At 53.6% G+C, this 26,405-nt stretch overlaps 1 protein-coding gene across 7 annotated transcripts in view; it reads left to right on the top strand.

The window, feature by feature from the left end:
- Brsk2 (BR serine/threonine kinase 2) overlaps nt 1-26,405 on the top strand; it is a 50,948-nt gene that overhangs the window by 15,124 nt on the left and 9,419 nt on the right. For 5 of the 7 annotated variants that reach the window (XM_052195112.1, XM_052195103.1, XM_052195067.1 and 2 more), the window contains exons 2-14: nt 14,686-14,780; nt 16,091-16,176; nt 17,479-17,619; nt 17,934-18,050; nt 18,592-18,625; nt 18,780-18,848; nt 18,964-19,110; nt 20,450-20,481; nt 20,784-20,948; nt 21,141-21,238; nt 21,313-21,463; nt 25,281-25,341; nt 26,143-26,350. In XM_052195112.1, coding sequence (XP_052051072.1) covers nt 14,686-14,780; nt 16,091-16,176; nt 17,479-17,619; nt 17,934-18,050; nt 18,592-18,625; nt 18,780-18,848; nt 18,964-19,110; nt 20,450-20,481; nt 20,784-20,948; nt 21,141-21,238; nt 21,313-21,463; nt 25,281-25,341; nt 26,143-26,350 — 1,404 coding nt within the window. Of the gene's footprint in view, nt 1-14,685; nt 14,781-16,090; nt 16,177-17,478; nt 17,620-17,933; nt 18,051-18,591; nt 18,626-18,779; nt 18,849-18,963; nt 19,111-20,449; nt 20,482-20,783; nt 20,949-21,140; nt 21,239-21,312; nt 21,464-23,371; nt 23,438-25,280; nt 25,342-26,142; nt 26,351-26,405 lie in introns of all 7 variants that reach the window. The other 2 variants (XM_052195094.1, XM_052195076.1) reach the window with 1 other exon arrangement.

Genomic DNA, 26,405 nt, shown 5'->3' with positions numbered 1-26,405 from the left:
CATACCCTTAGGGGTGCTGGCGATGCCCATAGTGAACCAGAACTCTTTGGATACAAGAGGCCTCATGTCTCCATTCACACCAGCCTGTCACTCTGGGATGCGTTTGGACTGTAGAGGTCACTTTTACATCAGGGCCAATGTGGTGTCCCAAGGGCTGGGGGAATGTCCCATGCGAACCAGTTCGTGAGGTTGCAGAAGGCAGACTATGACAGTGATGGAAGTGGGCCATGACTGCAGAGGACACAAGGACACTTTAGGGGTGAAGGCTGGGCAGGCTCTCTGATTGGCTGATGACTTAGTACGCAAGTGCTGAATCCAAGACCAAATGAATGTCTGCCATTCTTGTAGCTGTTGGCAGTCAGGTCTACCGAGACTGCTGTAGGATGCAGCTGAGGTAGGAATGCTGGACAGCATGTCTGCGGGCCACTGACAATTCAGAACAGAAGACAGCAGCTGTGAAGGCCCTAGCGATGGCTCCATGCCCCCTTCCCAACTTGCCTTTATTTGTCAAGTGACCTTTCTGTCAATGCAGCCTAATTTCTGAGGCTCAGGTCTCTTATAGTAGGAATGTTCTAGCATTCTGCTCTGTGGAGTGGGGAGAACTTCAGAGTAGTGTTGAGAAGAGCCCCCCCCCCCATGCAGCACAATGGACAAGTCTCAGGCGGCCCCTGTTGTTGGCTGCTCTGGGTCCTGGACAGTTCTGAGTGTTAAGTAAGGGTGGGTGCTGGATGTCTCCTCTGCTCTTTGGGCCATTGGAAACTTTGTGAGTAGTAGCCACAGAAAGAAGATGCCATATTCTCTGACTCTGGGGACTGGTTAGCCACGTAGGAATAACCCATGGACCCCAGCTAGGATATCCCTGAGCACCCCTTCTTTGGGCTGTCAGCAGGTGAGGGCACGGTGAGGAAGCTGGCTCAGTAACCAGGAAAGTGACTGGGGCACAGTGGGGGTCAGAACCTAGCCCCAACTAAAGGAGGCAAGAAGGAAAAGGGAACCTTGGATGCTCCTGCCTTAGCTGCTCCTGTTACCATGGCAACAGATGGAGGTTTGAAAGAAAAGAAGGAGGACTCTCTATGAGGTGACTGGGATTTGGAAGCAGGGATCCTTCAAGGATCATTCAAGGGGGAGGGATATAGCCTCAGGCCCTCTTCCCAGGCCATTGACCCCAAGATGTGTGAGTGGGCTTTGGAATAGGGCTCAGTCTCCCTTTTAAGACCCCCCAGCCTGGCTCCTGCGGTAGAATGGCAGATAGGATGGAAAGGATTTCATGTCCCCAGCTAGATACTTGGTGGAAGTAAACAGCAGGAGGGAGAGCTTGACACTGGGCATGACTCTGTCTCTCCCAACCTGAAGCCCGGGAAAAGGCCTCCCTGGGACACCAGTCTCACCACACTGATGGTTATGCCCAAGATGTTTCTGAACCCTTTTTCCCCTCTTTCCCGGGGAGTTTCCTGGTATGGCCTGGTAGGTGGTGCTAGGCTATGGGATTCTATCCACCTGGCTGCACTCTCAGGTTCAGCCTTTACTCAGTACTCCGACTTCCTCAGAGGCAGTCTGAGAGGGGGTCTGCAGGTTCAGCAACCCTGCACAGGACATTAAAGCCTGTGTTAGTTCATATTGGTTCATGAGGAGGTAAGAGCAGGACTTGGCCTTCTTAGTAGGCCTAGGCAAATGCCCGAGAAAACAGTGGAAACTTTCACCATGGGGAGGAGAGCAGCCTTAGCCAGCTGTTGCATTCCCAAGTACTGTGGGAGCTTGGCACTTGAGCTGAGGCCTTGGGCCTGGCACCACCCACTGTGGAGGAGGAGGAGTCATTAACTATAAGCCTGGCCTTGGTACCCAGGAGCAACTTGCCAACCTGGCTTGGCTTTAGGAACCCCTAGCTGCCTTTCCTCGGGAGTGAAGCCTTCAGTCCCCAGTATGCCAATTCTGCTGTATCTTTCCTTACAGCTGGTGGCCTGGGTTACAGGTTCCTTAGATGAGGTGCAGTAGCAAGGGAGCAGTCACCTCAGTCAGTACATAGGCAGGTGGGAGGGAATAAAGAGGAAGGGGCTCGTGTCAGTGGGAAGACCTTTCCTCAGTTGGAGACGGTGGTAGGGATCCCAGGGTAGTTTCTACTCCAGGGAAAACATTGATCACCTGCCTGGTATAGGCCTTGAGGCCCAGACTACACAGTGATAGGGTGTCCTACAGCGTTTGTGGAGTTCAGAGCACCCTGTGGCTCTTATTCTCCAGAGTCAGGCACAGGACAGGATCTCCTTGGGTCCCAAACAGAGCAAAGGATGGCATATGAGCTCTCCTGGCAGCCACTGCATGCACCTCCACTATATGTCCCTCCCTGTCTGCCATAAGACTGGTGGTCTACCCAGGCCTCCCAAGGAGGATGGTAGGGTAGGTATTTCTCTCATAGCTACTTCCAATTCACACTAAGGCTGAAACCAGCTGGCCTAGTCTAGTGGCACCTCTAGTGGGCTTGCACTGCACCGTGGACAGTGTGCTCTCCCATCTTTTGTCTACTACCTTCAGATGACTTCAGTAGGACATGATCAAGGTAAGCACATGTCGAGCCCACATCCTCCCTATTAAGCCAGGGAATTTTGCTCTTCCCAGTTCCTGCATTCTGATCTGCCCTCCAAGGCCCCTGCAATAGTGGTCCTGTGAATGGGAGAGGGTGCTGAGGGGAGGTGGACCACCTCAAGAGGGTGTGAGTTCCTATAGAGCCAGTATAGAAGGTTTTTGGGTTCAAGTGAGTCACTTTAGCCTGTGGGGGCCCCTGAAACTTGTGTTGGAAAGGAAGAGTGACCCAGGTCGTCTTCTTTCTGCCCAGTACCCAGAGTCTAGGCCAAGCAAAAGAGAGGGAAAGGCAGCTGCCATGGGGCCTGGGTGTTGAGACCCCTCTAGCCCAAAGCCTTTGTCTCTTGATTCCCAGGAACTCACTGCACAGGCATGGACTTCCTGTCCTGGGCTAGCAGTAGGAAGTGATACTGACTTGTCACCAAAGGACATGTTTGGGCTGACAGGCTGAGTGGGTTGGGATTAGTCCCGCATTGCTGTGGTGGGTGATCCCTTGTAAGCCCCATTTCCCCTTGCAGGGGGAGCCTGTTGGCTTTGCCTGTATCAGACTTGAAATCACAAGAGTGACACAGGCTGGCCTCAGAGTTCACCGAGCCCCTGGCCTGGTAAGGAGGGACGTCAGCTAGATTTCCTCTGCTGCCCATTCCTGCCACGCTCTGACTGGAAAAGGAATTCATACAGGCAACCTGGGTCCTCCGGGCCCTGGTGCAGGAGGAGCTCTTTGTTGGAAATATCCATCATTAGGGCCTATTTAGAGAAGTAGGAGAGAGGCAGAGAGGTAATTTCTCCCCAAGGTAAGAAATCAAAATGGGGTTCTTGGCTACTTGGTGGAATGCTCCCACCAAATGGATCAATTTAATTCCACTGTTTTCTTGTTACTAGAAGGCAGGAAAATGGGGCAGGTAGGATGAGAGACAGGCATGGTCAGCCAGGGTGTAGTGAGGGACCCACAAATGGGAAGGACACTTCTTTTTTTTTTTTTTTAAAGATTTATTTATTTATTATATGTAAGTACAATGTAGCTGTCTTCAGACACCAGAAGAGGGTGTCAGATCTCTTTACAGATGGTTGTGAGCCACCATGTGGTTGCTGGGATTTGAACTCATGACCTTTGGAAGAGTAGTCAGTGCTCTTACCCACTGAGCCATCTCTCCAGCCCAGAAGGACACTTCTTCCTGCATAGTGGTTCTGGGCTGAGACCTGATTTTCATAGAGTTGGGAGGTCAGGGGCTGTGTAGGTTTTTATCTGACACCATGGATGTGTTATATTCATAATGTAGTTCATTTATATTTCACCACGTTTTCAAGGCATTTGAGTTTCCTGGAGTTCTAAGTTGCCCCCTTTCCCCTTTGGTGGCATTGTTTACCTTTTATAAGCTCTATTTTATAAACTCCATTTTCATGCAAGTGTCCCCTGCTCCATTGCCTGTGTTGGGAAGGCCTCTTAGGAGCAGTCTCTGTGCTTCCATTAGCTTCTCTGTGACCTCCTTACCCTCACCTGACTGTGGCCTGATGGCTAAAATGCTCTGTGGCCACTCCTGGCTTCAAGTGGCATTCTTTCCCATTTGTTCAAAGCCTGTGGCAGCCTGTCCCTGGAGGCCTGGGTGCCCAGTATCTGAGCCTCCGAGGCTGCCTTTGGGCAATCGGGGTGACTTCTGGCTTGGCCGAGCCACCTTTCAGTGGGGCATGAGATGAGCAAGTTCAGAGTTATTGGTGTTTCAAATATGGAGTCTTCATGTTTATTTACCACTAGGAAAGGAAACCCACCCCCAGCAAGGCTGGAGGGACTTAGGTCCTTCTAGACCTGGAAATAGTGGAGCCAAGTTCCCAGCCCTCCTTGCCCATCCCTGGGCTGCATAAATGACTTCACTGTCTGGTAAGAGACTTGGGATACAGGATAGCAAGGTCACTTGAGGATGGTGCTCCTCTCCTCTTCAACATCCTTTCCTTTTCTGGGTCAGAGACTCCTTTAGTGGGCATTGATCTGAGGTTACATTTTGTAGGATAGAAGGCACCTGCCACCTATTTGTGTGATAGGCAGGGGAGGGTCAGGTGCACAGAGGCAGCCAAAGGGCCGCAGGCATGTGAAATATTTCAGGGCTTAATGAATTTAATTTGAGAGATTCCTTTTCGGAGTGTGAACAGTTGTCTCCCTCGAGGCGTGCTCCTTCCCTGGTGCACTGGTGGGCGTCCTCAGGATCTCTGTGGAGGAGCTTTCCTGCACCCTGCCATTAGCTTCACCCAGCACTGGGGAATCCTGACTACAGCCATGGCTTGGAAACATGAATGCCTGAGCTGTGTGGGGGGGGGGGGGGTGAAGGCTGAGAGGTGAGTGGCTGGGGAGGCTGCTGCAGCACCCACAGCTGTGTGGCTGCTGAGAACACGAACACTTTGATGTCTGCAACTTCAAAGACTCCACAGCCCAGCTGAGGGAGAGGCATGCTCCAAACCAGTCTGCCTTTAAAGCTACCCACTGGGTCTGAGCACCCCCAACCTGGGAGCCAAATTCCCTCCCTTGTGTGTGTCCCTAGGCACTCTGATTCTTCTGCCCACCAGCCTTGACTTCCAGCCTGATGGGATCTTTCATCAGGATCAAGAGAAAAAGGCTAGTCAGGGCTTGGGGGGAGGAAATCCAAAGGCCTTTCTGGGTCAAAAGCCAGGTTCTCTCTCCAGAGCATTCTCAGCAGGCAGAGGGGGGGTCAGCTTCTAAAGATCTGGAACCTGAAGCCCTATCAGACTTGTGCTCTGGAGACTTAGGGGCTCCTGGTGACTTGGGAACACTGGCAACCAGCTTCCAAGGAGAGCCCCAGCTTTCCCCTGAGCAAGACTGTGCTCTCCCAAACTGCTCAGCTTTGCGTGGTAGAAGGCCTCTCTACCTGGCAGCGGCACTTGGCTGGGTTGCTGGTAGCTGTCCATGGTGTCAAAGAGCTCTCATGACCCCAAGATTCTTGAGACTCTTAGGTTCCCACCTGCCCAGTCACTGGGCTGTCTGCTCAGTGTGATTGACTGTACAGAAACAATATGGTCCCTTTGGCTTCTCTCAGTTTGATTATCCATTTGTTCAGGTATGATAGATACCCTGAGCTTGGACTGAGAGGTAATACTTGTGACATCACCCAGCTGGAAGCCTGCCTGCTGGTGCTGTAGTAGGAGAATGCAGCCTGAAGTCTTGTGAACCCAGATTTTAGACTATATGGCCCCACAGGGTTTCTCTGTGTAGCCCTGGCTGTCCTGGAACTCACTCTGTAGACCAGGCTGGCCTCGAACTAAGAGATCCGCCTGCCTCTGCCTCCCAAGTGCTGGGATTAAAGGCACGTCTTCTAAGAAAAAGAGCAGAGGTTTATGGTTACTGAGGAAGGTGGAGGTGAGTCTAGTTCTGATTATACAGTGGCATTGTTGGGACACCTGCTCAGACGACTGTTCTGTCTGCTATGCCCAAGGGTGCTGATAGGTCTCAGTGCCTCTGGCCAGTATAGGTTGTATTTGCTGGTGGCAGTTCTGGTCAATGAGCAAGGAGGTCTTTGTGAACAAACCAGTTTGTGATGAAGAACATTCGTGTGTGTGTGTGTGTGTGTGTGTGTTGAAATGTCATGTGTTAGCTCCTTGGGCCTCCAGACAGAAGTCAGTATGAGAGGATGTGTGGTCTCACACTGCAAGGTAGGTAGGCTTTGAGGTTGTGAGAAATTCCTTCTGGCTTCTTTTCAGTGTTGGGCAATGCTAGTAGTCTTTGGTACCCCCAGATCCTGTTGACCTCACCCTGGGATATTTAACTGTTTAATCACATGCAAAGGCCTTTTACCAAGTAGGTCATCATCTATTCCTTATATGTCCCTTTTGAGGCATGGTGCCCAAAATGGGTGCAGGTATCAGCAATAAGTACATGACAACTCTGTCTATACCAATCTAACACCTCCATACCCCTGGGTTGCCTCCCACCCTGGGTTCCCCAGCACCAGGTGAGTCTCAGTGTAGGGCAAGAGTAGGGAGGATTAGGCAGGGTGAAGGTGCTCCTGGAGGGAGCCTCCAGCTTACCCTCAGGACCCTGCCTTCCAAAGAGGTAATGGAGGAGACGTGGAATCATCAAGTGAGATGTGGTAGGGTGGGGAGACAGTTGACTGGAGTGGGGGACCCAGCAATGGGAGCTTTTCCAGCATGGAAACAGGGAGAGGGATACAGAACTCCCAGAATCTGGGGCTTCTTGGTATTTAACAAGGGCAAGACATGGCCAAGGCCCTGCTCCCTTGCCCTTCTCCAGTGTCCATGCTGACTGCCCGTGTCCCTCTTTCTCTACCTACTACCCTTGGCCCTCTGTCTTGGCCTAAGAGACCCAAGCTTTGGACCTGCTGGCATGAGGGAGTAGTGGGGGCCCTGGCTACACTGGGGGTGCTTTGGCTATGGAACTTTCATCAGGAAGGATTCTGGGGCTGTGGCCGCAGCTGGGGATGTGATATGGAGCTAAGCAGGCTGATGCCTTTGAGTCTTGCCTTCTGTTGCCCAAGAGCTCAGCCTTGTCCTCACTGGCCTGAGAAGGGGAGGAGGTGAAACGATTTAGAGACCACATGCTAAGTGGGATTGGATCTGGCCTGAGTACTGCTACAGTGAATGCCTATGCCTGTTTGTCTGTCCTAATACCATCTGGAGGCCTTCACTGATGAGTGATAAGCGTTCATCACTGTTGTATGACTTTTGAATGGCCTAGGGTGGCAAATACCATTATCTTCTGGTTTCTAGTGTCAGGAACTTGGGGCAGCTTAACAGTGGCCTGGCTTAGCTATGGTCATGGCTTAGTGGTGGTTCAGGCTTAGCAGTGGCCTTGGCTTAGTCCCAGCTTGACTGTAGTCATGCTTAGGTGTGGCCCTGCTTTACTTCTGATCCTAGCATAGCTGTGGTCCCGCTTTAGCTATAGTCCTGGATCATGGTCTGATGAGATTTAGCAGGGATGCTGTTGGGAGGTAAGGTTACTCCTATTGCTCAGGGCCAGAGAGCTGCTGTACAAAAACTTCATTCCTTTGCAGGAGGCTTTCCACAGAGCATCACCCCAACAGGGCCCATGTTTCTGGGGCCCATGATCAGGAGAGGGGCCTGTATAGAGTGTGGCCCCAACAGGCTGGCTTGTTGGGGGCCTTGGGGTAGTCTGCTGGAACAGTGACTGAGAGGGTGGAAGAGCTAAGGCCAGGAAGGTTAGCTACAGGGTAGTTGTGGCTACTTAGGCCCAAGGGCCCTGCCTCCTCATCCTGTCTTACCAGCATGGTGAATGGGGAGCTGGATGGTCGCTGCCTCCTGGCCTTTCTCCCCAATTCCTCTTTCCCTTGCCCCACCCTGCTGTGTGTGTGTGTGTGTGTGTGTGTGTGTGTGTGTGTGTGTTGGGGATGTGACCTGTAGTGACAGCTGAGACCACTGTGAGGCTTCTGGTGCCAGCTTTCTGGGCAGAGCTTGCAGAGTTCTTTCAAGACATTCAAGGACAGCTGTGGGCTGCCAGGTATGTTTTATCTACTCTCTGCTCTCAGTGAGACTCTGTGTCTGATGTAGAACACATGCCCCCTTCTGGAAAGGGTGGGGACTCCATTGCTCAGGTGTCTGCCCTGCATCTTAGCAGATGCTTCCTCAAGGACTAACCTGCTGCTGTCGTGGGCAGCCTGGCCAGGGCAAGTTGGGCTCTGCATTGTGATCTCATTTCCCAGGGTGGGGCCACCTCCTGCCAAGCCCACACAGGCTGGCTGTGAGTCCCATCTGTCACCTCAGGGAAATGGGAGCCACTGCCCCTTCACACACCCACAGTGCTGCCTACAGAGAAGTGGAGGAAAATGGGTCATTGTGTGCTACAGTGGCTGCCCTGGAAGCTGAGCCGTCCAGGGTAGAGGCAGGAGGCTTTGGATAAGACACACTTGGTCCCAAAGGCAGAGTGGCCACTTATGGGGGAAATACAGGTGACCCTTGAAGCATTTTTCTCTTGAGCACTAGTCTCAAGCCAGGTGCCACCTGCTGGGCTCAACAGGAACTGTGGGTGGTGTGCTTATCGGCGGACTGGGACCAGCACTCAGGTGCATCCTGCCTGGTGATAAGCCTTCCTCCTCAAAAGCCACAGAGGAGGCTGCTGCCAGTCACTCTCACACTGCACCCAAGCAGAGCTGACTGTGCAGGACCCTGCCCCCAAAGCTGCCACAGGCCAAGCCCCGATGCCCTAGCTCACTGCATTCAGCACCAAGGACAGCAGTCTAGGTCAGGCCTGCCAACACAGTCAGGAGGCATCTCAGGCATGGCCTGCTCTCTCCATCCTCTGTTTTAGTACTGCATCTGACCACTAGCACTCTGCCCTAGGCAGAACTGACTCCTTTCCACTCTCTGGACCCCCTCTGGCCAGACAGGAGTTGGGAGAAACCAAGTGGTTCCCCAGGGTGACCTCTAGACAGATGAGCAACCTCATGGGCAGTTGTGGCAGGACAGATGGACCCAAGTATGTACAGACAGGTCACAGAGGAGGTAGCCCCTCACAATGGATATTCCTAAATTCCAGTAGAGAGATGAGCACACTAGTGACATGGCTCAGGAGAGGCCAGGGAGGGGCCTAGGCAGATTTTCTACTTAACTCTGTGAGGATTGGAAAGGGGTGAGCCTGAGAGTAGTGGCTGGAGATGGCCTAAGAGGAGAGACTTGCCTCAGGCATGGCCATGGATTGGACCTGGCTCCTGGGAGCCCCTGACTAAGGTGCTGCCTTTCCTTTGCACTGGTTCCATAGTTGTGGGATAGGGCTCAGGGGAACAGCCTGATTTAAGCAGCTACTACAACATTGCTGGCATCTGTAGAGCCATTCCCCACCCGAGCACCACTGTACAAGGTTCTAAGAAGTCTGTATTAAGTGTAGTGATCTGGGAGTCTGTGGAAGCTGTTCCTCCCTGACTAGCCTGGTTTTGAACCATGTGCTCCTGACAGCAAGTGGCCCACATGCATGTGCATCTGTTAACACCTGGGAGTTCAGACTCTGGGCTTCATGAACTCTGGGTTCCCATCTGCACAGGGTAGGCGGTTATTGTAACTTAGTCAGGCCTCTACTGAGCTCTATATGCAGTAAACACATAGGGCCTGCCTGCTTGTCGTCACTGGCATGAAGGGAGGTAGAGCCGTATGAGTGGGAAGGCCTGGGATGACCCTGTAGGAAGGGTTGATGGTCACTGTTCCTCTCAGGCTGCTGCAGACAGGCCACATCTTCGCTTTGTAGGAAGAGTGACTTGGAGAGACCAGTGTCCTTCGTTGAGGGGAGCTGTGGCTGGTGAGCTTAGCCCTAAGCCTGGATCTGTTGAGGGTGGGGTACACCAGTAGGGGCACTGAAAGCTTGAGGGCCTGATGTGAGTGCAAGTGAATGCAGCCCACACCTCGCTGGTAAGAATCTAGGGGTGAGGGGAGGTGTCCACAGTCTTGGTAGGTGGCACTGGGTGCCCTGTCCAGGTGTGGAAAGACTGAGGGAAGGAACTGGCAACAGAGGTTATACGTGGATTGTGGTCTCCCAATTGACCTGATGCCTCTGAAGAAATACTGTGCTTGAGATCCAGTGAGTGAGGCATGCGGCCCCAGGCTCTGCCTGTAGTCACGTGGAGCTGGACAGCAGTTGTGAGACATGCAAGCCCATGCTGTACTTACGGCTGGTGTTGCCACCCAAACAGACACTGTAGACCTTAGGACAGGGCGTCTCTAGACTGCCATCTCTACCCCTCCAATCCATGGCCATGCCTGAGGTGCTGGAAGCTACAGAAGCCCTCCTCAATGCTGGTATTGTCGCCTACCTAGGGTATACTGCACAAACCACAGAGCAGCAGCAGACCGCCCTGATGTGCTGTCCCTGGATAGTGGGACCAGAGCTCTCTGACCTTTGCACTCATGATCCCCAGGGCCCAAAGAACCCCAGCTAGGGTGTTCAGAGGGACCATAGCCTGTAAGACAAGCCAGCAATGGCAGGGCAGAAGGGAAGAAGCACTGGCTCCTAGTCTGTCCAGTGCCCTAGGGCACTTGGCCATCAGCAAGGACTCCTGCAAATTCACAGGGAGCCAAATCTGCCTCTCAGAAGGTGGCTCTATCTTCTTGCATCCCCGCTGCCCAAAGTTATCCCTGGGGTATTTTTGTAGATCACCTGGCTTGATCCGCAGCTAGGTTCACTCCTTCCTCTCCCTGACTGAGGTAGTGATTCCTTGGGGTCACTAGTGTCCAGTGGGCAGAGCAGTGTGCTAAGATACTACGCCACACCCCCTAGAAGGTGTCCAGCCCACATGGCAGTGCCCTGCCCCAGTTCTGTTTAGCTGGATGGAGGACAGGTGTTATTTAGGTTAGCCTGTTGCCCTCACTCTGGCACCCTACTCAGTATCTACCCTAGTGATACCCTGTCCCAGAACCCAGACATCCTATGCTCCACGGGCAAGTGGGGGCCACCTGATGTCTAGTGGGACACCTCTAGTTGCTCACCTGCCTACCACCTCTGATTCTCTAGTCAGGCTCAGAAGCCCCAGGTGCTTATGGGTGGGAGTAGCCCTGAAAGGGTTTGGGGCCTTGACACTCACGTCAAAGTCACCTCTGGGAGCCTGGGGGTGCTCCTTAGAGGCATAGGAGCCCCAGTACCTTTGAGCCTGCTGCTTCCCCTAGAGAAGCAGTACACAGTTGGAGCTGGTGGCTCCTCATGCTTCTAGATCAGCCCCGCCCTGGCACAGCCCCATGTAATTATCTGTGACATGGTATACTTTCCCCTTCTGTGTGAGGCTGCATCTGTGTGAAGACAATAATTAGAGATAAAAATCACAATTGGAAAATAAGCCCCAGCACATTAGAGGGCTGGGTAATGAGCGGTGATTGTGGGCTTCCCGCCAGAAAGCCGCCTGTCCCTGAGGCTGCAGGCCAAGTGGCAATGGCTCCTTAGGGTTCACTCCCTACTCCCTGTCAAGCAGAATGGGCAGAGCTTCTCATAACCCAGATGTCTAACATCAGAGCGCCCCCGTTGTCCCCTGTTCCTGAGGCAGGATCCTATCTTATCACATGGAGGGAGGGAAGGAGTAGCCTAGACTATTAGGAGAGCTTTACCAAGGAGAAGCATTGCCATGCTGGGCTGTGTGTAAGGGGTGTAGGAATGTTTGAGGTACACTGATGGGAAATGGGCCCCCTGTGCATACTGGAAACAAGTGGAAGAAGGTGAAGGGATAGGTCCAGGTGGCTCCCCTGCACCTTAGCCATGCTGTGTCCAGAGCCACTCATTCTCTTGAACAGGGGTCATGATCCTCTATTCCCAGGAATGCCCTAGAGAAGGCTGTGTTCAAGGCACCGTGTTCTGGTGGCCCTCTGTCTTCTTGGCTTTCTAGAAGCCAGATAGGTAGATGCCATAACCCAAGTTCCCCTCACCTCTAAGGTGGGGCACAAGGCAGTGTCTGATACATAGCTATGCTTGACAGACTTTGGAAGTCACACTGGATGGAGAAGAGAGCATTGTGTTCTGAATATTTGATGTCTGGGAAATTGTCCCATGGCTGCTGGTATCCTACCCCAGTTTTGTACCATTTACTCCCAGTTCCTGAGTCAGGACAACATTTTTCTATGTGCCTCTTATGCCTGAGATCATGTACAGGCGGCAGGGTACACATGGAAATGAATATATGCATGTGGGGTTGAGTGTGGAGTATGTGTGAGAGGGTGAGTACATGGGGCATGGCCATAGGTGAGATATGAGCATTCTGATGTATGTGCACATACACGTGAGGTTGAATGTGTATGCCACTGGTTTGTGAGAGTGAGTCCATAGGCATGCAGATAGTATGTGAGTGGATATGCCTAAGTGCATTGTTGGGGTATGGGTATGCACACAGCCATATACGGGTGAGTATGCCTACAGTGTGAACATAAGAGAGAGGACATGAGGCATGTCCCATCTCCGCCAGGGCCCAGCATGTCCTGGAAGGGCAGTCAATAAGCAGCTCGTGGTTTGGCTGCCCTGTTGGTTTAATGGCTACTAGGTATGCTTGTCTGCTGAACTGTTCCATATGCTGACATATGGAACTCTTCATGTTCCTGCCAAGGAACTCCAATGTTCCTTGTCCTCACCAGCTGAGATACAGTCAGATAAAAGGCTGGGCCTACCTGCCTGGAACGCATTGGAGGATGCTCACCGTGCTTCTTCCTCCTGCCAGCCCCGTTCTTATGCCATCCTTGGGAAGAACCTGGGTCATTGCTCTCTGCTGTCTTCCGAGGGGACACATTGTTTCTGGGTGCTCTCATGTCCTGCTTTGCCTTTGTGGCCTTATCCTTATGTAACTGGGTCTTATAGGTGTGTAGGAGCTCCTGGGCCAGAGGCTTTTATCACTTGTCATTCTGTCCTTCCCCAATTCTTTTGTACCTACAGTCTCATTTCATGAACTGGATGGTTTCACCAACTCTTATGAACCTTCTGAGCAAGTGCAGGTGAACTCGTGTCTTGGTGCCTTGGACAATGCCACAACCCATGTGGTTACTGGATTATGGATAGTACATTACCAGAGCCCTTGCCCTCCTGTGTAGTAGTCTTTCTCCTGATCTGAGCAGGAATCACGAACATTCATGCTGCATCAAAGACAGCCAGTGAGAGGTACCAGAGCCTGTGCCAGGCCTCAGAGGTTGCTTCCCTAGTAAGATGCCCCACCGTGGCTAGCTCTCAGCTGGGGCTCATACATGGCAGGCAGCCTGGACTTTCTTCCATCATGAAAACTCAGCTTTGCACTTAGTACCTTGGTCCCAACTCCAACTGGATTCTGAAACCACATCGCTGTTGTGATCTTAATCAAAATGTAAACTGTCTTTCCACACATTTGTCTTCTTTGTGTTCATCTTTTGGTCAATTCATATAGTACTGTCATGTGCACATGCACACACACATATGTCTGTGTATGTTTGTGTGTGTGAGTATGTGCATGCATGTATGTGCTTTCTTCTCGAGCTGCAGTATCCCTGTGACTTGGTTGGTGAATGGATCTTTTGTGGAGGAGGGAGAGAACATCCCATGTTGGAAATGCTTCTTTTAGCCCTGCTCTACCTTCCCACTGATTTTGCCTTGCAATGTTCTCATGTCTTCTGTTGTGCCTCATTCTGCTGGGACAATATCTGGCCCCACCCTGAGTGGGAAAGAGCAGTCTCTGCCTCATGGCTGGTGATCTCGGTCTAGCTTTGCTTCCCACTGGTCGTCATGGATCCCAGAGAAGACCCGTGCTACTTCCTCCAGCCTGCCTAGCACCCATATGTTTCATGCTGGACACTGGAGCCTCCTCCAGCTTCAGACACCAGCCTCAAGCTAGACTCCTCCATGTGGAGCATTCCAGGATCTGGGAATGAGAGGGTACTGGGGCACAGAATACAACTCCTGCAGAGGTCTGTAGCTGAAGGGTCTTGAGTAAGATTGTGTTGGAGGACAGAGTGGCTCTGGACCAAGAGCATGTTGCCTCTTCAACTGGGGATGTGCTTGGCTTAGAGGAAGGGCTCTGGTGACCTGGGAGAGGGGCAAGGGGCTATGAAGGCCTGAGGTGTCAGGAGGGATCTGGTTTTGGTGCAGCAAGTCACTCTTCCAGGGAGCCATCTGATCAGCGAGCAGGGTGGTCATGGCCAGGGTCTGAACAGGTTGGGAATTGCAAATCAAGATACAGAGCTCCCAAGTGAGGATGAGGTCCCTGCTATCTAGGGTGGTACCTTGGGGTTTTATTTCTGTGAAGAGACAAAATGACTAAGACAACTCTTATAAAGGCAAACATTAAATTGAGGCTGGATTACAGTTGCAGAGGTTTAGTCCATTATCATCATGGCGGGAAGCATGGCAGCATGGAGGCAGACATGGTGCTGGAGGAGCTGAGAGTTCTACATCTTGATCCGAAGGCAACCAGAAGTCTGTCTCCTGCTGGTAGCAGGAGGAGGCTCTCTTCCACACTTGGAGGAACCTAAACATTGGAGGAGACCTTAAAACCCACCTCCACAGTGACACGCTTCCTTCACCAAGGCCACACTTTTTAATAGTATGACTCCCCATGGGCCACACATTCAAACGCCTGATTCCATAGGGGTCAGACCACCACAGGTGGGCATGATGTAGTGCTGGGAATGAATCTGGCCTCTCTCCTACAGGCTTGGTGAAGCTGGGAATCCACTGTGTCACTTGCCAGAAGGTTGCCATCAAAATCGTCAACCGTGAGAAGCTCAGTGAGTCGGTGCTGATGAAGGTGAGGCGTGGGCTGAGGTTACAAGGGTTGCCAACTGGAGGGAGGGATCTAGGTATCTGGGACCAACTTGGATGGCCTCTGTCCTACCTCTAACACCAGCTTCAGCTGAACCCATGGAGTCCTGTCTATTCCTGACGGAGCAATACCAGTGTGGCTCCTGGGAGAGTCCATCCTCAGGAACAGTTCCATGTGCCTTGACCCTGTGAGCCTGGAGAACAGGCCCTCAGTGGACAGTGGTGTAACTGGGGCTAACATGCTGGAGCATCTGACTGGTTCCCAGTTCTCTGATTAGAATGAGGAAGTACCCCCGACCTCTGAGACCCCTCTTGTCAGGACCAGACTGCCCTGAAGAGGGTTGGCTAGGCTCCTGACATAGACAAGCCTTAGACTTAAGTGGGTGGCAATTGTAAGGGAAGAGAACTGCTTGGGTGAAGTGGAAAACTTTTGGTACTGGTGGATTGACCAGTTTTGATCTGGAGACAGATTAGCTAGATATATTCCATGGGGTACAGTGTCCCTGAGATGCAGGGCAGGGTTTTAGTACTGTGGACATTTTATTCATGGGACCATATGGGGGGTGACATATGGGCCAATGAATGGAAGGATTTTCTGGAGGAAGTACTTGTGCCCTCCTAATTCTGTCCCCTACTAAGTAGTCTCTCTGTGCGACTACATTAGTCTCTCAACTCCCACTGCCCAATAAGGCCCAGGCTCAGTGAGACTATCTGAGAAGAGGGTAGATCTATAGATTTGGGGCTTTGGGGACAGAGAGACCTATGAACAGTTAGTTCCTACCACAGAGTAGTGGCTTCTCCTTGCCAGTACCTGTGGGGCCAAGGTGGCTATGGGCAAAGCTATGCTCATTGAAGTTCTAGACTTAAACTCAGAAACAGACCTGGGGGTGGGGGACACTAGATCAGCCTCTATATTTTCTTTCAAGAATGGCGATAGCCTGTAGCCTGTAGATGCGCCTGTGTTCTTGCACAGGGCATGTCACACAGTTGCACACCCTGCACATGCATGCACATGCAGCCCCTACACATATACACACAGCAGCAGGCACACTCACCTCCAGCTCTGTCCTGGTCCCTACTGCCAACTGATGCAGAACCCCTGCCCAAAAGCATTTGTCTTGGCATCGGCTCTTCTCCGGCCTCTTGGGATAGTAAGGTCCAAGCTGCAGCTATCCCTTCTATGCAGCTCAGCCCCAAATGCAGTGTCACAACCACAGGAGACAACACGAGCAGCCTATGCAAGGCCTGTCTGAGTGGCTGGGGTTGGCTGCGGGCAGTGATGTGGCTTCTCTGCAGGTGGAGCGTGAGATTGCCATCTTGAAGCTCATCGAGCACCCACATGTCCTGAAGCTGCATGACGTCTATGAAAACAAAAAATATTTGTAGGTATTGCTGGGCCTGGAGAGTGGGGGAGGCTGGGGGGTGGGGCGGGATGCAGAGGCTGTGTTAGTGTTGCCATCCCGCTGAGGGGCTCTCAACCCTGACCACAGTGGCCGAAGGTTCCTTATAGACCTGTGGCCAGTGTTCCTGAGGGTCTCCAGGCTGTTAACTCTTGGCCAATAAGTAGAGGGCTTCTCTGGAGGAAGATCTGGAGTCGGGGGCCAGTAGTTCTTGTTCCCTCCTAATTCTGTCTCCTCTGAGAAGTCCTTTGTGGGACTACATCAGTCTCTCAACTCCCTCTGTCCAATAAGGCCCAGGCTCAGTGAGACCATCTGGGAAGAGGATAGATCTATGGCTTTCTGGGGCCATTAGGAGGCCAGGGAGTAGGGCTTTGAGTAAGGTAGCTTGGGCACTGCCTAGAGGGTGGGTCTGGCTTAGTTACTGACCATATCTGACAGGAAACAGCTTGAAGGAAGAGTTGGTTTTTGCTCTTTTGAGAGCTGAGGATATGTGGTGGGAATGGGGATCAATGAGTGGGTCACCAGCCTCCATAAGCCTGGGGACTGGACAGTTGATAATCCTGGGCCTCCATGATGGTCAGAAGGGAACTGGGGAGGGGCTCCACTGAGGCAGTGCTAGCCTCTCCCGCTGTGTGCCCCAGTGTTGGGCCCAGTGTGATTCCTCTGTAGGATCTGCCTTGACTCCCTAACTTACTAGATCCCACAAGGCTATCTCACTGGGCTTAATCACTTACTGCTGTCAGCAGGTTCCCACCCATCCTAGATTCCTGTCTAGTATAGCTGATCCCTGTCACCAAATGAGATGGCTCCCAACTATGTCACTAGCTGCCCTTTGTTCTTTATCTCAAAGGCCTTACCTATATCGAGAGTTTGCTCAGTCTGAGTTCATCATACTGTAGTCCATGTATCCTCTTGGTTACCTCTTTAGTCCTGTTATACAGCTGAGATCCCAGGAGACTGAGAGTAATCCCCCTAAGTTACCTGCACTTTCCCCTAGAAACCAGTTCCCTCTGGTTCTGCTGTATAGCAAAGACCCCAAGCGGCTGATATAAACCTGGGCAGGAAGGAACTGGCAGGCCCTGCTGGATCAGCCTCACTCTGTTCTCTGGTTTCCTGACCCAATGCCCAGCTACAGGGGGTCCATATGATCTTCACTGGGACCTAGCTGCCTGGTGTGAGAGCCGCTAGGGCCATAGCATGGGCTCTGCATGAGGCTTCTCTGCATGAGGCAGCAGGAGGGCAGGTCATGATGCTGGCACTAATGTCCCCCTGCCCCATCCACAGATACCTGGTGCTAGAACATGTATCCGGGGGAGAGCTGTTTGACTACCTGGTGAAGAAGGGCCGGCTGACCCCCAAGGAGGCCCGCAAGTTCTTCCGGCAGATCATCTCTGCACTGGACTTTTGTCACAGCCACTCCATATGGTGCGAGCCAGGCTGGGCTGGGTCAGGCCTGCATCTCAAGGGCGGTGGGCTTCTTATGGGTTTTGTCTAGGCCTTGAAAGGCAACCAGGAGCCCACTCAGGCTTCGTCCTTGTCAAGGACAGGAGGACACAGCATCCCTATCACCAAGGCCAGAAAGACTACTTAGTGTTAGCTGCCTTTATGATGTGCGCTTAGATTGTCCCAGGCCTGCCCCACTAATAGGAGTCTGAAAGGGGGAACAGTCTTCATCAAAGTGTGGGAGATAGGAAGTGGGCGCAGGCGGCATTTAGGCTCATCTGGCCCTTACTCCCCAGCCATAGAGACTTGAAGCCAGAGAACCTGCTGCTAGATGAGAGGAACAACATCCGTATTGCAGACTTTGGCATGGCATCCCTGCAGGTGGGAGACAGCCTGCTGGAGACCAGCTGTGGGTGAGTGAGTGGTGTCCTACAGGCCCACGACATGGCCCTGGGGGTAGATACCACAGCCACTTCTACCCAGATTGGACAAGCTTTGAGGCTGGTGGCCTGTGGCTGAAGAGCTATAGGACATTCTGATGGGAAGCTCAGGTCCTTGGTCTCACAGCACTAGAGCTGGGCTGAAGGCAGAAGGCAGGGCCCTTGTCCTTATATAGTAAGCTTGTCAGACACAAACATCTTGTTTCAGTGCTGGGAGCCAGGGGACAGTTTCACTGAGCCTTCTCTCCTGGGTCTAGATAGATTAGCCAGGTCTAAGCAGAGCAGTCCCCAGGCTCCAGAGCTCCATCCCCTATCAGGACATACAGGACATTTAGGTTGGGAGAACTTGGTCTCAAAGCCATTCAGCCTCCTGGAGCCAGCCCAGCCATGTCCTGTGGACCTCACATGTAGGCTTCCTAGGGCAGAGCTCATGTGAAGAAGGCCTAGGGAGGGTATAAGGGTCTGGGCTGTGTGCCCTGGCCTCCTGCCTCCTGACCTTCTGTTTTTCCTTTAGATCTCCACATTATGCCTGTCCGGAAGTGATTCGGGTAAGCAGCCACTGGTGTCGCTGTGGTTGAAGGGCCCCTCATCCTGCTACCGCTGGGCTAGACACTGCTCAGCTGCCTTCCCTCAGACCCACTCCCCCACTAGCTACCCCTACCCTTCACACTGCCAACATCCGGCATTGCCCTCCTCCCACAGGGCGAGAAGTATGATGGCCGCAAGGCAGATGTGTGGAGCTGTGGTGTGATCCTGTTCGCCTTGCTGGTGGTGAGCCCCACCCGCCTCACCTTTTTGTTCCATTTCTGTTTCCCCACATGCACTCCCCTTCCCTCCTCTTATGCCACTCCCCACGATGAGTGCTGTCCTGCCTGCCTACCCACAGGGGGCTCTGCCCTTCGATGATGACAACCTGCGGCAGCTGCTGGAGAAGGTCAAGCGCGGTGTGTTCCACATGCCACACTTCATCCCACCCGACTGCCAGAGTCTCCTGCGCGGCATGATTGAGGTGGACGCAGCTCGGCGTCTCACGGTGCGTCCTGTCTACCCCTCTGCTCTGTTCAGAACTGGAGTGCCCATGGGAGGCCAGGCCCTTGTGCATTCTTCTTGTCCCTGCACACCATCTCTTGGACCTCTTCCTCGGACAATCCTGTACTGCTGGAATCCTAAGCTTCATCTCTGGCACTTGTTACTGGGCACTTTAGGGAGAAAATGTTCCTAAGGGTGGGGCTTCCTACCTGGGTCTGAGTGTGTGCCGCAGGCACACTGCACATATATCAATGTGAGTCTGTGTTGTACCAGATGTGTGAGCTCAAGTGTGGGTCTGTGTATGCTACCATGTGTACCCAGGTATGTGTGGAGTTTGTACCCAACTGTGGGAAAAATATGCACAACTGCACGGATGGTGAGTGCACATGTGTGTTACCTATGTATGTATTTGTGTGTGTGTCAGGGGCTGTGGCCAGCTGTTGTGAGGAATAGTATATGCTTAGCTTGGAAAGCATGCCCTCGGCTGTGTGTAGAGTGAGTCCTTAGGTACGTCTCACCTACCCACAGCAGTATATAGATGCAGTTATGTGCATAGTGTGTTATGTGGCTACGTGTGTGTGTGTGTGTGTGTGTGTGTGATCTGTACATAATTGTGTGTATGCTCAGGCATAGGGGCCCTGTGCCTAAATCTTAGGGGCACAAGTATAGTAGGTAGCAGCCCTGAGACTATGAGTGGTTGGTTCAGATGAGCCCTGGAGGGTTTGCCCTTCTTGGCTGCCATCTTGCCCCTCTGACATCCTTGCAGTATGCCTCCTGGCAATGTGAGTTTCACAACTCCATCAGCTATGGGGTAGGCAAAGGTGTGAGGGAAGCCCCAGCAGCTTGTTTTGCGCCACACAGCATCTGCCCATGTAAAAGAAACAAGATGCCTGGTGGGCTGGCCCTTTCTAGAAGAGATATCATCTGCTCTCTCCCACAAAGCAAGTTGGGCCCTATCTCTGAGTCAGGATGGAGAGAAAAGTGTAATGGGCTACCCCAGCCTCCTGCCCGCACCTGCACCCAGCCCCACCCAACCGCCTGGCCTTGCTTCCTGGACTGGTTCCTCACACAGTGCCCTCTGATCTGGGAGGGTCCAGCCAGGCAGGACAGGTGCCCCAGGTGCTGCTCACTTCCTTGCCTCTTTTCCGTGGACCCCTGTCCCCCAGCCTCTCCTTCCCTGGCTTCATTTCCTCTGCATCTGGGGTATGGGCAGGAGTAGGGGTGCTGGCCTGGGCCTCTGAGAATACAGCCCCTGCCCTGCCTTCTCCTCTTCTCCCACTCTGGCCCCTACCCCTAACGTGGGCTCCCCCTGGTACTAACCCCCTGTTTCTCTTTCCTTGTAGCTAGAGCACATTCAGAAACACATATGGTATATGTAAGTAGCTTCTCTGCCCACTAACGCCTGCTTTGCCTGTTGCTGTGGCCTGCAGGGCCTGCTAGGAAGGGGGGAGGGTGCCAGCCAGCTCTGGGCTGCCCTAGCCTCACTCTCCACCTCCCTGAGCGGCTGTTGTAGGATGCAGGAGGTTTGCAGGGCAGGGTGCAGGGTGCAGGGACAGCATCAGGACTTGGGCTAATGTAAGGGTGGATCGTCACCCTCCTAGCCACCTCAGGGTGGGTGGAATGGTTTCAGGTTAGGCTGAAATGAGTAACTGCTACTGGGTACCCTGTCATCCACAGAGGTGGCAAGAATGAGCCAGAGCCAGAACAGCCCATCCCACGGAAGGTGCAGATCCGCTCACTGCCCAGCCTGGAAGACATTGACCCTGATGTGCTGGATAGCATGCACTCACTGGGCTGCTTCCGAGACCGCAACAAGCTGCTGCAGGACCTGCTATCTGAGGAGTATGTTGGGGTGGGGTAGGGGTGCTTTAGTCACTGGGCTCCATGTCCCAAGGTCTAGCTGCCCTAGAGGGCATCCTTGTTTGTCCCTGTGGATCCTCCAAGGTAGGTGGCCAGAGTAGAGTCCCTGGAAAACCATTGTCATACCCCCCATGTCAGCATATATCCATTCTTGGCACCTCTCACCTGCTGCAGGGAGAATCAGGAAAAGATGATTTATTTCCTCCTCCTGGATCGGAAAGAACGGTATCCCAGCCATGAAGATGAGGACCTGCCCCCCAGGAATGAGATAGGTACAAAGCTTCCACCCTACCCCATCCCCGCTGTTTCTGTCTCCTGACCCATTCTGACCCCAGTCTTCATACAGACCCTCCCCGGAAGCGCGTGGATTCCCCGATGCTGAACCGGCATGGCAAGCGGCGACCTGAGCGCAAGTCCATGGAAGTGCTCAGTGTGACAGATGGTGGCTCCCCAGTGCCTGCACGGAGAGCCATTGAGATGGCCCAGCATGGCCAGAGGTATAATGCCTGCCCTGGGGGCTCAAGCCTCCCGTCTGTTGCCCGGGCCAGGGCAGCATCAGGTTCTTAGCCTACTACCCTTAGTCTGGCCTTGCTTGTCTCTGCCCACTATCCCTGGGATCTGGACTGAGGCCACTGGACTGGGCTGGAGTTCACTGTGCTAAGCATGCTGGCTGGCTGCATGGGCTGAGCTGGGCTGCACTGGACTGAGCTGATTGAGCTGGGCTGTGGGGGAGGGGACTGGGCTGGATTGGGTTAGGCTACGCCGGTCAGTACTTAACTGACTTGGGGTTGGCTGGACATGACTAGTTGTATTGAACTGCACTGGCTGGACAGAACAGAAGTGGACTGGGGTGAGCTAGGATGGACTAGAATGAGTTGTACTGGCCAGGATTAACCTAGACTGGGCTGGCCTGAACTATTCTTGTGTGGTCTGGCTGGACTGTCCTAAATTAAACTGGACTGGATGGTCTTATCTGGGCTAGCTCTACTTATCTAGCTGCATTAGACTGGAATGAACCAGTCTGTGCTGAGCTTGCCTGGACTGAGCTAGTCTGGCCTGGACTTTATAAACTGGGCTGTCCCGGGCTGGGTTGACTCAGGCAGAACTGAGCTATACTAGACTGCACTGGACCAAAGTGAACTGGCCTGAGCTGAAGTGGGCTGGACTGCACTGGGCTGGGCTGAGCTGTGCCTGGCTGCTCTGGTCTTGGTTGAGCTGGTCTGTGATGTGGTGCAGCTGTGTTCAGAGACCCCTGCCCAGCAAGCTCGTCCCTCCCTGGTGCTTGGGCATCTCCAGGTATCCAGTAGCAGTACTGTGGGCAGGATGTGCAGTTCAGGAGAGTGCTAAGTAGAAGGGGACTTAGAGCCTGCAAAGCCTGGCCGTGGCTGAGTGGTGCTCCCTAACAGGCAGGGGTCTTGGTCATCTGTCAGCAGGCCTGAGCTGGGAGATCCCACAGGTCGGCCTTGCCAGCAGAGTCAGCATTGTACTCTGCATGAAGCACCTGCTGCCCATTCTTTCTGCTGGGAGCTTGGGTGCCGAAGCAGGCCAAGCCCCTGAATTTGTCAGGAACTGGGAACCATGCTATGGCTAAGTAGTCATCAAGATAGCACTTCCTCTGCTGTGACTTTAGTGTGCTGGTATCTCAGACCTACTAGGTCCTCCCCATGGAGCTAGGCTAGCTCATGTTCCAACCTCAGAGTTTCACTCCTTGAGAAACTTCTTCCAACTTTCTAGCCAGCCATGGCTCACAATCCCTTGGCTTCTGGCAACAAGATGGGACAGCAAGGGTCCCTCTTGGCCATATTCTTACCTGACCCTTTTCCTGGATTCTGCCTCTTGTGGCTATGCTTCACCTCAGCAGGACTCTCCCAGTAGCTCTAATGTACACATGTACTCAAGAGGTGGTTGCCTTTCCTTGGCCTCTCTTGAACCCCAAAGGGTAGCTAAGGGTCAATGCTCAGCTCTGAGCTTCCTGGCTTCTAATACAGCTTCCAGGCCTGTGTGCTGCAGGACTGTGTGTGCAGTCTGTGGGATAGTGTCTGTCTCCAAGGGAATCTGGAAGGCCCTTTGTCCTGGCACATCTAGCCTGCTTCTGCTCTGGTTTTGCCACTTGACACTGGGCTCTGATGGGACCACTGGTGGGGACAAGGGATCCCGTGGCTGGTGGTGAGTCTAGACATCTCTAAGCTTGGCTACCTCCCTACCTGGAAGGCCACCCAGGGCAGGCAGGCTGTGCTGTGGCTCTGTCCCCTTCCTCTCTCTTCCTCTCTGTACCCTGGCCTGGGGTTGGTGGGCCATGCTTGGAGGGCTTGCTTGGTGTGGCCAAGGAGCACATGGCCCAGCAGCTGACTTGCGTGCGTGTGGCCGGCCAGTAACTCTGTTTTCTCGCTTTGTTCCTGCTGTAGTAAAGCAGTGTTCAGTAAAAGCCTGGATATCGCTGAAGCCCATCCCCAATTCAGCAAAGAAGACAGGTATACACCCTGCCCATCCAATCCGTCCTCCCAGCCCTAGATGCAGGGCTCCTGCTTCAGCCGGGCAGACAGACGCGGGCCTTGAGGCAGGGCTTACTGACACTCCCACCTCTCCTTTCTGGGAATGGAACTATCTAGCAGGCCAGGGGAAGAGCCTGGCCTGAGCAGCTATAAGGATGCAAGGAGGGGTGGGATTGCTGGGGCAAGGCCCACGGCCAGCCCAAGCCAGAGGTCCACATACTCAAGGCTTGCATAGGCCCAGAACGGGTACCGCCCTGCATCCTGCATCCTCCTGCCCTATGGTTGCAGACCTGCCACCCCCTGCCACTCTTTTATCCAGATGGCCTTGGGTGTTATTCCCACAAGGGCTGGCCAGTTTAGATGAAGTAGCTAAGTGTCCTATGCCCCTGGCAGGTGGCAGCAGGCCAGTAACAGCTGCTGCCCACTTGTGCTGCGGATTGGCTGGGCCACATCCCTGTTGAGCTGCATATTGCCCCTGTACCTGCCTGGGCCCCTTCCTGCTTGCCTCTTGCCTACTTGACTTCCCTCAGGGCTGGAGCCATCTTTCCTACTTTGGACAAATTGCAGCTTAATTCTAGCATTGCTAGATGGAAAAGAGGTTGATGTGGTTCCCATGCCTAAGTCTTAGCTTCCCTTCTTCTTCCCTTGTGCCCAGCAATGTGTTCCTGTCTGGCATGGTGGGATCGAAGGCCTAGGCTAGGCCTCACTGCTTGTGGCTGTGTCCCCTCTCCCCTGCCTCCTGGTGTCTCCATTCCCATCTCCATCTTCCCAGGGACTGACTCCTAGCTGTACACCTGGACCTTTGTTCCAGTGGGGAGCCCTGGTACCACCCTGACTAAGGCATGCTGCCCTGGCCACGGGTCTCCATTGTTCCTCAGGCTCCTTTAGCAGTAAGTGGAGACACCTGGAAGTCATGGACACAGGGCTCTGTTTACAGGTGCTCTAGGAGCTGGCAAGGAACCAACAGAGATTTGGTGTTGCATAGGTGGGAACCAGAAACCCACTGTGTGTCGTCTGGTTAGTGGTGGGCAGGCCGGGCAGTGCAAGCTGGTCTGATGCTCTTTCGTCCTCTTTGCTCCTATGGCTGCACCCTACCCCACTTCTCCCCTACCAAAGATGGCAGGTCCCACAGCCAGGGTGAACCTGTGTTTTTGTGTCCATTCTCATGGTGAGCTAGATGGAAGGCCTTGTCTCTGACCTGCAGGGCAGCTAGCTGTTCATCATGTTATAACAGACACATAGGGCTAATACCTGCTCCCTGACACTTGCAGACTAAGTCTTCAGCCCAGTGGGGCAATAGAGGGTGAAGATGAAGGCTCTGGGCTGGCCCTGGGCTTCTCTTGTAGGTATCTGTGGATGTGAAAGGCCTGGGCAAGTCCCACGTAGTGAATCATATACTGAATGCTGTACAGTGCAGCCCTGGAGAGGCTGGACTTGGGTGTCAGGCTCCTGCAATGCATGAGGCTGGATCTAGTTCACGGGAGTCCCTCATAGCGTGTCCTTCCATCTCTGTCCACAGTGTCGGTGGACTTTTGTTGAGAGTCACTTATTACCTTTTCCTGTGCCTTGTCTGGGGTCGATGGTGGGTGGCTCCTCTGTGTGTGGAGGAGCCCCAGGGACCCTGGATACATACTGGGTGGTGACAGCCAAGGCCAGTAGGATGGCCCTGGATACAGCTGTGCCTCCAGAGACCTTCCTTGGCATGGTAGAAGCCTTGAAGCTCTGGGTCAGGACCCCAGGCTGTCTGCAAAGGCCAACTAGGAGACAGGAGCCGGGAGCCCTCTGCTGCTGACCTGACAGACGCTCTGCTTTGTTCCCCCAGATCTCGATCCATCAGTGGTGCCTCCTCAGGCCTTTCTACAAGTCCACTCAGCAGTCCTCGGGTGAGTGACTACCCCTCCTAAGCCTTAGGTTTCAGAGCTAGCCTCAGGAAATGAAAAGGGATCACAGTTAGACTACCCGGGGGTGGGGAGCTGGGCCTCCAGGCTGGGAAAAAGCGCCCTGTCTGCCTTGCACACAGAGCTCCTTTGTGGGCGCCCTCCTGGCTGCTGCTCTGCTGCTGGGCTCTGGCTAACTGCATGTTCTTTTGTTTTGTGTTGTCCGTTTTCTTGTATGTCACTTGTTTTTATTGTTGTTTTGGTTTTATTTTTTATTTTTTGTGGCAAACCTTCCCCTTGTCTGTCCCCTCCCTTTGGTCCTGCTTGGGTTTCCTGCTTGAATGCTATTGCTGATCCTGGTTGCTATGTGTGCATGTGGGTGGGTGGGCATGGGCTCCACTTCGCGGCCACCCCTCCTCACGTCACTCTGCGTCACTGTAGCCTGTTAGGAAGTTTGTCCTGCCCCCTCTGCCCCCTGAGCTCCCCTATGTGGCTTGCCCCCTGGCCACCTCCTCGGAGCCTGAAGCTTGTCGGAGCACCTCTCGGCCAGGACACATCCTCTCTCCACAGGCCGCCCTGCGGCCCAACCCCAAGACTCAGACCTTGCCGTGCAAGGCCAAGCTGACAGACAAGCCGCTGCAGGGCACCAAGTCCAACCCGCTCCCAGCCTGCACCCAGACCCCGCCTCCTGGAGCCAGCCCTGGCACTGCACTGGCCCTGTCCCCTGGGCCACCCACCCTGCCGGCTCCTGCCCGGCTCCTGCCAACTGGGACTGAACCAAACACCAAATCTGTCCCCACCATACAGGTGACCCCTCACCCCTCACCAAGGGGTAGTCCCCTTCCTACCCCCAAAGGGACGCCTGTCCACACGCCAAAGGAGAGCCCAGCTGGCACACCCAACCCCACACCACCATCCAGCCCTAGTGTTGGAGGAGTGCCCTGGCGGACACGACTCAACTCCATCAAGAACAGCTTCCTGGGCTCACCTCGCTTCCACCGCCGGAAACTGCAAGGTTAGCACTGATGTGGGGCTGGGAAGGTGGTGGAATCTGCATAGGGGATCCTGCA

Source organism: Apodemus sylvaticus, chromosome 1 (genome assembly GCF_947179515.1).
Source record: "Apodemus sylvaticus chromosome 1, mApoSyl1.1, whole genome shotgun sequence".
Taxonomy (NCBI): Eukaryota; Metazoa; Chordata; class Mammalia; order Rodentia; family Muridae; genus Apodemus; species Apodemus sylvaticus.
This window is presented reverse-complemented; position numbering and strand designations above follow the sequence as displayed.